The sequence below is a fragment of the Cornus florida genome, unplaced genomic scaffold, assembly GCF_030987335.1.
Source record: "Cornus florida cultivar Cherokee Brave unplaced genomic scaffold, ASM3098733v1 CherokeeBrave_3.0.0_Hap2_Chr06, whole genome shotgun sequence".
Classification (NCBI taxonomy): domain Eukaryota; kingdom Viridiplantae; phylum Streptophyta; class Magnoliopsida; order Cornales; family Cornaceae; genus Cornus; species Cornus florida.
In genome coordinates, this window is record NW_026775576.1 from 87,266,330 (window position 1) to 87,276,947 (window position 10,618).

At 29.8% G+C, this 10,618-nt stretch overlaps 1 protein-coding gene across 1 annotated transcript; it reads right to left on the reverse strand.

Moving 5' to 3' along the window:
- Positions 1-6,074: 6,074 nt before the first annotated feature.
- LOC132314994 (uncharacterized) lies at positions 6,075-7,024 on the reverse strand. The gene has a single exon (XM_059813753.1). It carries the CDS (start codon positions 6,849-6,851, stop codon positions 6,489-6,491), a length of 363 nt encoding a protein of 120 aa, XP_059669736.1. The 5' UTR covers positions 6,852-7,024; the 3' UTR covers positions 6,075-6,488.
- Positions 7,025-10,618: the final 3,594 nt, after the last annotated feature.

A 10,618-nucleotide genomic window follows, 5' to 3' on the forward strand; every position in this document is an offset into this window, starting at 1 on the left:
ACATATTATTTTTGTTATTTTCATTTAATGAGGGCAGTAATCTCTTGAAGACTCATCAACATCTAAATTATTTTAACTACTTCCGGAAGTAAAGTATGACGGTGTTGTCCTGATTGGTAGAGAGAGTTAGGCCTTAAGTGCCTCTCACCCTATCTTTGATCCTAGGTTTGATTCCCCTTTCCCGTGACTGTAATTGCAAAAAACTATTTACTGAAGCACGAAAAATTAGTTTAAATTTTTTTAATAGTATTAAAAGTAACAATTAATTCATTAATTTCGATTTAGATCTTCAACAAGAGCTATTATAAGTTTATAAGCAGGGCTGTTCTTGGTGAAAATTCATTAAATTATGGGTTAAATGCAAAAAAACTCTCCTAAACTATTGCCATATTGCAACTAACCCCCTGAACTATCATTTTATTCCAAAAAGAAGAAATGTTAAGTACATGAAAACTTTGAAAATGAACAAAATCTTAGTGTGGTAACTTTTGGCACCATTAAATGAAATGGATGCACTAAATGTAATAAAGATAAAGAAATTCTCTCTTATATTGCTAAAGGAGATAAAATTCACTATAAAGCTGATCAAAACCAATGCACACAAGTTAATTTAGTCAACAAAGAATCAAAATTTATTGATCACAGAGAGAGAGAGAGGGGCATATGAAATTACCTTTTTCTGAGGAACATGAAGAAGTATTAAAGAAGAGAATTACAAGAAGAGCTGCAAAAACATAACTCCACAACCAAAATCCATGTTCACTCTAACTTCAATTCTCTGAGACTTCAGTCTTTGATTGCTTACAGAACCAAAAATCAAACAATAACTTATATATATATATATCTATATATATATGAATCCTAACTACGTCCCCAAAGGCACAAAGATTTCTTTGTAACACTTACTTGGAAAGACAGGTAGTTCTAGCTAAACAATATCAAAATTGTACACATTTCATATAAAGACTATTCATGGATCTCTTTAGACACTGTTGAACTGCTTGCTCTGTGATACCAACTAGGCCTTCTCTTGTACCCCGGCCTCTACCTGTCCAAATCACTTGTATATAAACACACAATCAAACACACACACAAGGTCAACAGTATATAGTTAATGCTTGACAGTTAATTAAGCCATTTTCAGACTTCCATAGCCAGTCTGTTGCAAGAAAGAGAAAGAGTATATAAATGGACATTAAGTACAATGTCTGAATGTCAAATGCAGATATGGTTTGTTTCAACTTTTGTCCTATTTTTCCTACTGCCTTAAATTTAATTTAATGGCATTGCCATCTTTTTACTGCCCCATTTATAAAGGGTATGCCTCATCAACTCTAATTTTTTATATCGAATAGTTTTGGCATACATGTTGAATTTCTGGAGGAACTGTTACAACAAATGTTTCAATTTTATTTTTATTTTTATTTTTATTTTTGACTAAATAAGATCAATGAAAAATACAAATTTATGAGTTGAACTAACTTTTGCCAATTGTACTGGTTCCATTGTCTTAAGGGCAGTAATCCCCAAGATGTAATTAATGTGCATTAATACATATTATTTTTGTTATTTTCATTTAATAAGGGAAGTAATCTCTTAATTAAAGGAACATCAGCATCTAAATTTGTTCAACTACTTACAGAAGTAAGGTGTGGCAGTGTTGTCCTTAGTGGTAAAGAGTTAGGCCTTAAGTACTTTCAACCCTATATATAATCTTAAGTTTGAATCCCTTTTCCCCTAACCGTAATTGCAAAAAAACTATTTATTGAAGTGCAAAACATTATTTTTAAAATTTGTATAGTATTAAAAGGAACAATTAATGCATTAATTTTGATTTAGACTCTCTGAATCTTCAACAAGAGATATTATAGAAAATTCATTAAATTGTTGACTCAAAATAGAAACACTTCCAGAGTCGTTTGACATGGTTAGTTAATTTTGGGTAAAGTTCTAAAATTTTATTAATTAATTGAATGAAAATTTACTTAGAAATCTAAACACACTTATTAATAATGTCACATAAGTCATGGTAAAGGCTTAAAGGTTCTATTAGCACAAATTTTTTTTTTTTTTTTTCGTTTGGGTTCGACAATAGTAGTGTTGAGCTTTATAAAACCCTTCATAATCATATGCCCGTCAAACTTTGATCAATCAGCAAGGATCGCAGGCTCATAGGTCTGGTATTTCCAAAAAGGTCCATAATGGAATATCTGTTGAGTGTCTTATTTAGATTCAATTTGATCCAGTCCAGATACACACCTTATTTAAAATGGACCATCTTAAGGCATTTGAATTACATATGGGCCGCTCGTATGGTCCAAATATTACAAATATCAAGTCATAACAAATGTTGATCGAGTTGTGTCTTAATATTTCTCAAAAAATATAAATAAATAAATTGCTAATTGACAAAGCTAGAAGATTATTAAATTAATAACAGAGGTTTACAAGAAAGCCATCATTTCCTCAGACAAGTAATTAAATTCCGACAGTTGAGATATCCATTAATTGGTGTAATATATATATAATTCAGTATTGGTTGGCCAATTTATATGATAAAGTGGGATTTGGAGTTTACTTATTTTAATTGGTGACATTAATCAAATTAAACTCGAGTCCTTGACAGTTAACACATTATTTTCTGTCTTCAAATTAAAGTGAGGCGTGACTAACAGATATTCCCCAATATGAATTGTATATTTATTTATCTAATAGTAGAGTATTCGTATTATATATTGGTTAAAGCAATGTTAGAATTGCCTACATTGTCATAGTGACTAAGCCACTCTCACAATGTTCTCTATAGATGATGTGAATTGAACAACACTCTAGACATACTTACTATATGTATAGTATATACATATACATATACATATACATATATATATATATATATATGTATGTATATGTATACATACACACATATATATGCATTTACACAAATTTGTATAGACTGGAAATGATGGGTACGGCATGGGGAAGAAAAACGCAGAGTATATATATACCCACCTAAGCATGGTGGGTATGATGTCTAATAGAGAATGTGACATGCAACCATACCAAAGCCATAAGTCCACTTTATATATAATAGTTTCTTCTGGCATTGAAATTCATTGATATATATATATCCAATAAAATTCACATACTGGCCACTAATAAACTTGCTAATTTAGCTTGATATATAAATACAGTAAAGCAAACCATGAAACACCCACCTCATCATGAGCTAATCATAAATTCATAATACACTCTCTCTTCTTAGGCAAATTAACTTGGGCTTCCTAGTCATCTTCTCACGGCACCTTCGAATTACTAAATAATATATATATACACACTCCTATTATCTTTTTTAAATTGCTTCTAACATGTATAAAGAGATAATCGTATTAGTTAGTTGCAAAATCATTAGATGTTAGTTGAATATGTAAATATATATTTTTTTAAGGTAAAAATGTTAAATCAAAAGGCAGTGGGTGTAAAGGTTTGAAGTCGGGCTCCCATAGAGAATGAGAAGCAACTAAACCATTAGGCTACGATAACGTTCACAGTTGAATATGTATCTTAAACTTTTCAAATTTGACCATTTACGCATAAAAAATCACTCCTTAAAAGATGTTTTACATGCAACAACTTGGGATCACGGGACTAGTCAAATATTTAGGTCTTCATCCTCATTGGTGTACATCATCACTATGAGGACCTAAGTATAGTACCCCAAGCAGGAGTATTAATAAAGATATTAAATATTTTCTCCTCTAATTAAATTTTAAATAGTGATACTCACACCGAATACTAATTGTCTAACCTAATAGTTTTTTATTAATTATTTATGTTGTAGATGTTAAGTCTAAAAAGCGCACGTTTAAGTGAAGTTATGAATTGTAACTTTTAAAATTGCGTTAAGGTAGAGGTCCATATTTTTAGGTAACTAATTTTCTTTTAAATAATTTAATCCCTTCATATTTTTTATAAATAAAATTGTGTCCCTTCTACAAATAAATAGCAAACAATATGGACACTGTAACAAACTAAAATCCTAATTTATTTTGGGACTCTCCAACCTTCCAATCTCAGTTTATTTTGGGACTTTGAATTATATAATTGTTAGATGTTTAATTTTTAATAAATTATGATTTGTAATTTGTTTTTAAAATAACTATAATACATTTATATAATTATCTTAAATAACAAGTAATAAGATTATTAATTGTGGTTAGAGTGTTTAATTTTGTTTTATGAAATGTTGTCTATATTGCAAAATATTATATTATTAAATTTCATTATTAGATAGCATAGGACTTATAAAAATTTTTTATTAGATAACATATGAACAAATTTGCTTATTTTATTACTGAAAGATCCCAAATCAGATACAAATTAATCATTATTAAAATATATTTAACTCATTTATATGTTAGTACTCAATACAAATTCAATATCATAAACAAAATATGTAATTAAAAAAAGAAAAAAGAAAAAGAAAAAACCAATACGAGTTGATCTTTATAAATTATTAAACTCAATAAAATTTTATAATATTTAATATTAAGAAATTAGTATATGTTTAGTGTAAGAGTAATATAGTAAAATTAGTAATAAAGTGCTTTAAGCAACATTATTACCAAACAAATTTAAAAGTGCTTCAGGTATAAAAAGTGTTTTATATAATATGTCACCAAACGCTTAAGTATGTTTTACTGATAGCACTTTTATAACAGTTCTACCATTAAAAATACTTTTAATATTCTAACAGCAACCCAAAGTGGCTAATTAAATTTTGAGTAGTGATACTCAAACCGAATACTAATTGTCTAACCTAATAATTTTTGATTAATTATTTATACTAAATACAAGTAAGGGGAGAATTTCACTTTTTTATTTGTGGTATAAATAATCAATTAAAAAATGTAAGCTATTAACAATTTACTGCAAATAATTGGTGCAACAATCACCACAAGGGATCGGTGCAACAATTAATTTGACATGCTTGCACACAAAATTCAAAGTGAGATCACTCTTGGGATAGGTATTAATTTAAAATTCAAATCAAAATCATTGATATCAATATCAGTTATAATATTCGCGATCTATATAAATCCGTTAACCCAAAAATTGACCAAATTGAAAGTTGGTCAAAAGTAACTTTTGTAATGGTGGTCATCGCCTTTTGGTTGCAATGATCGTTAATAAAATGATGCTTAGGAGAAAAAAAAGAGAAAAATTGACCAAATTGAATTGCGTCTTTCAGTGGTTATTGAAGGCGATTGTATGCCGGTGATGAAGTTGCAAGCTTCAGTGGAAGCTCAGCTGGTGATTCTTAATGATGTGTTCTCTACTCTTTCAGAGTGTTTCGATTTTTTCCTTTCATGGATTTTTCGATGTGGTTCCCTGTAATGGTTTTGCTCACTTATTGAAGTAGAAGTCGATAGTGTCAATTTGGAGTGAAACATTTGGCTTCACTTATTTATTTTTTTTCTTTTTTTTTTTTAATTTTTTTTTTTTACGTAGTTTTGGTTTCTTTGGTGTCAAAAATAAATAAATAAAATAAAATAATGATTTGCCGTCTTTGAAAAGTATATTTTGATCTGATTTCTTTATAAAGCAATTTGATAACTTGACATGTGCATTATATATATATATATATATATATATATATATTGGTGCTGAAAACGCAATACATTGAAAGAGAGCTTGCTTGCAACAAGAAGCATAAAGTACATCCCATGGATAGAGAGGTACTTAACGTGTAGCCATTTCATACGCATTATATAAAAAATAAACTATATATATATATATATATATATAAACATATTTATTACTCGTGCTACACTTCGATTCCATCACCAATAAGGTTACAAATTAATACTTTCGGTTGACACAAAGTTCATGAAGTAATACTTCTCTTAACCGCCATAACAATATAACTTTAATATTTAACCTAGGAGACTTTCTTCCACATCAAGAACATGCCCAAAAAAAAAAAAATCAGTAATGGTCCCTCTGAAATTATAAAAAACACCATCTTGCCCATCTCCTACTTACATACCATATTGAAAATGTATGATACAATAATAAATAATTAAAAAAAACTTCCAACTTCCTATGGAATTTCATTCATGAAATTAATTATTACAAGCACCATCATGTTCATTTGCTCGATCTCCTCTTACACGTACAAGAAAAAGGAAAAAGTATGAACACCACACACATAACCTTTTAGTGTGGTACCAAAAAAAAAAAAAAAAAAAACTTTAGCTTAGTACAAGAATGTTTATATATATTTTTTTTGGACGAACATGTCACACTGTCACACGTTCGGAAGAGAGTTGACCACTCTACCAACTAACTACTTAAGAACGATGGAGTCACATATGTGTTTAGCCCACACAATGCAACACAAATGGTCAAGCATCTCCTTAAACAAACAGTAAAATCCAGGATTCTGAAAAAAAAAAAAAAAAAAAAAACATATTTTAACTACCTTGAATTTACAACTTCCTAGGCCAGGAAGGAGTGATCTTGATGACAAGTCCAGGGAAAACATCATCGGGGTCTTGAATATGAGGGTTCTGCTCCACAATAAAGGGGTCACCACACTTGTCACTGATTGTATGGAGGGTTTCGCCTTCTCCGACGACATATATCTCGTCGCAGGGCCGGTAATTGAGCTGGTTTCCTCTCACAATACTGCTTTCATTTTCCTCATCTCTGAAAGCAGAAGAAGAAGAGCCCAACAAGATGAGGGCTATTAGCACAATAGCACAGTACCACCAAGCTTCATCACCTATAGCCGCCATTAATACTTTCTTGGAGACACAGTTACTCTCAGTTTTGGGATTATAAGAAGCCATATATATATACTACTTCCAGAGAGAGAAACAGAGAGATGGGGTTTGATAATTTTGAGGAATTATGTTGTGTATCTATAATCTATATATATAGATAAAGAGTACACATGAGGAAAGGTGAGGGGGAAGAGGTGGGGAGAGAGAAAATAGGGAGGCAGGTGTGAGTGGGAAGTCTTTTGGCGTATTGTTGGGGGAAGTTGGGTTCAACGACACCAGGACGTGTTATTTGATGCGTTTCATGAATTAAACATTTCTTTTACTCTTCCATCAAACTGACTGATATAGACTTCTATCTTGCCCAATACCATTTTGGAAAATGTTGATCCAAAATTATTATTATTATTATTTGTAAGGTAAATTTTGAATACGTGTAAGAAATTAAGAATTTATAAATTACACATATTATTCAAATAGTATTTTTGTAATTAGTGAGAGTCAGACTCAGAACTAAAGCCACTTTTAAGAAAGAAAAATTATAATTTAATCTTTCATTAATTACACACTCTATATATTAAAACAATTAAAACATTGTACCATTAAACTAATGTTTTATTAGTTACACACGTCAATGTTAAATCAATTGAAACTAAAAAAATTTAGCTTTCTCTATCTAAAGTGAATGAAATGCTAAAACTTATCAACTTAATGCATAGAAGTGAATCTATTTTTAATTTTAATGGATGTATCAAAAAGTAGAACCAGAGAATTTTTTTTTTTTTTGACATTTTGGTCACCACAATAGACTTGAAGAAGGCTAGTCAGAGTCAAACAAACAAGCAATAGTATATTGTATAGGACTTATTCTTTCCCTAGTCGTTAGAATATTAGGTATTTGGTTTTAAAGAGGTCTACTTCACTTTCAATTTTTTATTTATTTAAATTTTTTTTTTGGTTTTCAACATTTAAGAGCTAATAGACTATTTACATTCTATCGAACTCAACCAATGGTGATGAAAATAGATAAAAACAATAATTTTTTAACTGAGACAATAATTTCAAAATGTTATGCACACACACAATTACTTTTTCTTATAGCTAACTAAATTCAACACAAAAAGGAGATGGAAATTATGTTAAGAACATATACATGACAGAATTTATAAGTATATGTTAAGTCACATAATTCTTCACAACGAGTGTTATTCTTACACTTCAAGCGTACTCTCGCTCTGACTCAAATTTTCACCATTTATTACTTAAATCTACTGTTCTCATGCTCTTGTTCTCGAATTCGCCGTCACTTTATGTGACTTAAAGTATATGTGCAAATTTATCACTTAGCTACTATTTCAACAATACTAAATATTACTAATTTATTGAAAATTTAAAGTATATGTGCAAATTTATCACTTAGCTACTATTTCAACAATACTAAATATTACTAATTTATTGAAAACCAAACAGACTCACTTTTACTTATTTAAGTAGAGCGTGTGTGACTCACTTTTACTTATTTAAGTAGAGCGTGTGTGTATTGAAAACCAAACAGACTCACTTTTACTTATTTAAGTAGAGCGTGTGCAGACTCACTTTTACTTATTTAAGTAGAGCGTGTGTGTGCACGCGCGCTTTTATTTATTTAAGTAGAGCGCGCGCCTATGTGTCCGAAAGAGAGAGAGGAATTAGCGTTTTTACTTTTTTTTAATTAGAAGTTTAAAACATTGAAAATAAATTAATATCACTCAGCTGTCAAAACATAATGAACAATGCGACTATACAGATAATTGTCTATTATATCATATTCTGGCGGGCTTCTATAATCTAATCCTAGTCACTTTCTAACCATAACTTCAAAATTGATTAAAATGATTTCCTCCCCAAATTGCACCATAAAATCTGGGTTTAATTATGATAATGATCACATTTAATTGAAATGTGATTGTTGTCATAGAAAGTCAATTTTGACTTAGTAAACAGCCACAAAGTAATGGCAGCTTGAAAAGCATCTTTCATGGCAAAATTACAGAATCAACAAAAATATCACAAATTACTAGTTCGGAAAAACAAATCCAACTACACTTAAAACCGTTAAATTCCGATGCTAAAAATAAAAAATAAAAAATAAAAAATAAAAAATAAAAAATTGAATACCAATATAGAATACACATAGAATACAGCAAATAACGGCAAGCACGTACTGTACAGAGGACTCCGCTGCTCTCTGCCACGCCTCTGTCCTCTGTCGCTTCACCGGTCTCAAAACTCTGTTCAATATCACGCGCCGGTTACACTCCCGCCTCCTCAACCCGCGCCCCTCGTCCTCTTCATCTGGATCGCGTGTCAACATGCTCCAACACTTCGCCATGTGCCAGACGATCATTCCCGCTGATCAGTCGCCGTTTCATTGATCCACCGCCACCGACCGTTCTTCCATTATAGATCCAATAATAAATTCCTAAGGGTGTTTTTGAAAGAGTAAAAGGATAAAATCAGCATTATATTAATTGGGGTGTGTTTTTGCACAAATTAAAAAAAAATATGAATATTTTTTGCACACATTTTTAAATAAGGAATAAAAATATTATAAAAGGTATATTTGAAGAATGTTTCTTGCACTTACCCCCAGAAATTAATATATTCATACCCGCAAGTGTGTTAACTTATTGCACAGTATGCATGATATCCAATATGGCTTCCTGGTGCAGACCATTTCCAAAAAAGAAAAATATATTCTTTTCTAGTATATATTCTTTTCAAATTATTATTATTATTATTATTATTATTATTATTATTATTTTGACATTTAAGAGCTAATATACTATTTATATTCTATCGAACTCAACCAATGGTGATGAAAATAGATAAAAACAGATAGTTTTTTAAGTGAGACAATAATTTCAAAATGTTATGCACACACACCATTACTTTTTCTTATAGCTAAATTCAATAAAAAGGAGATGGAAATTATGTTAAGAACATATACATGATACTATGATAGAATTTATAAGTGTATGTGCAAGTTTATCAACTTATCTAATATTTCAACAATACTAAATATTATTAATTTATTGAAAACCAAACTGACTCACTTTTACTTATTTAAGTAGGGCGTTTGTGTGTGTGTCCGTGAGAGATAGAGAGGAATTAGCGTTTTTACTTTTTATTAATTAGAAGTTTAAAACATTGAAAATAAATTAATATCACTCAGCTGTCAAAACATAATGACATATATACAGATAATTGTCTATTGTATTTCTGGCGGGCTTCCATAATCTAATCCTAGTCACTTTCTAACCATAACTTCAAAATTGATTAAAATGATTTCTTCCTCAAATTGCACCATAAAATCTAGGGTTTAATTATGATAATGATCACATTTAATTGAATTGTGATTTGTTGTCATCTCATAAGTGAAAATAACAATGTCCTCCCAATGTTATTATTAAATGTGTTAATTAAAAGGTTTTCCTGCAATCATAAGTGATTTAAAGAGTTGTTTGGTTTTCAATAAATTAGTAAACATAAATTTATTTCACCAAACTATAAAAAAAAAAACTTTTTCCTGAACACTAAAACAAAACAAGGTTTTTATATATATTTTTAACTAATTTTTTAATAATAATAAATTATTTTCAAAAAAACTGAATCAAACATATTTTAAATTTCCTTTTTTAAGAGTTTCTTTTCAAAACCTATTTCTTTGTGTCCTTCCAAACAGTGAAGAAGAGCCTTTAAGTAAAATCCATTGAGCAAATGAATGGGTTTATATTTGTCACTTGAATTCAAGGCTGGTGTTTGATGAAAAAAATATGATTTAGGTCCTTTCTCAA

Coding starts and splice junctions, on each gene's coding strand:
- LOC132314994 (XM_059813753.1), bottom strand. CDS start 6,851: ATGGCTTCTTATAATCCCAAAACTGAGAGTAACTGTGTCTCCAAGAAA.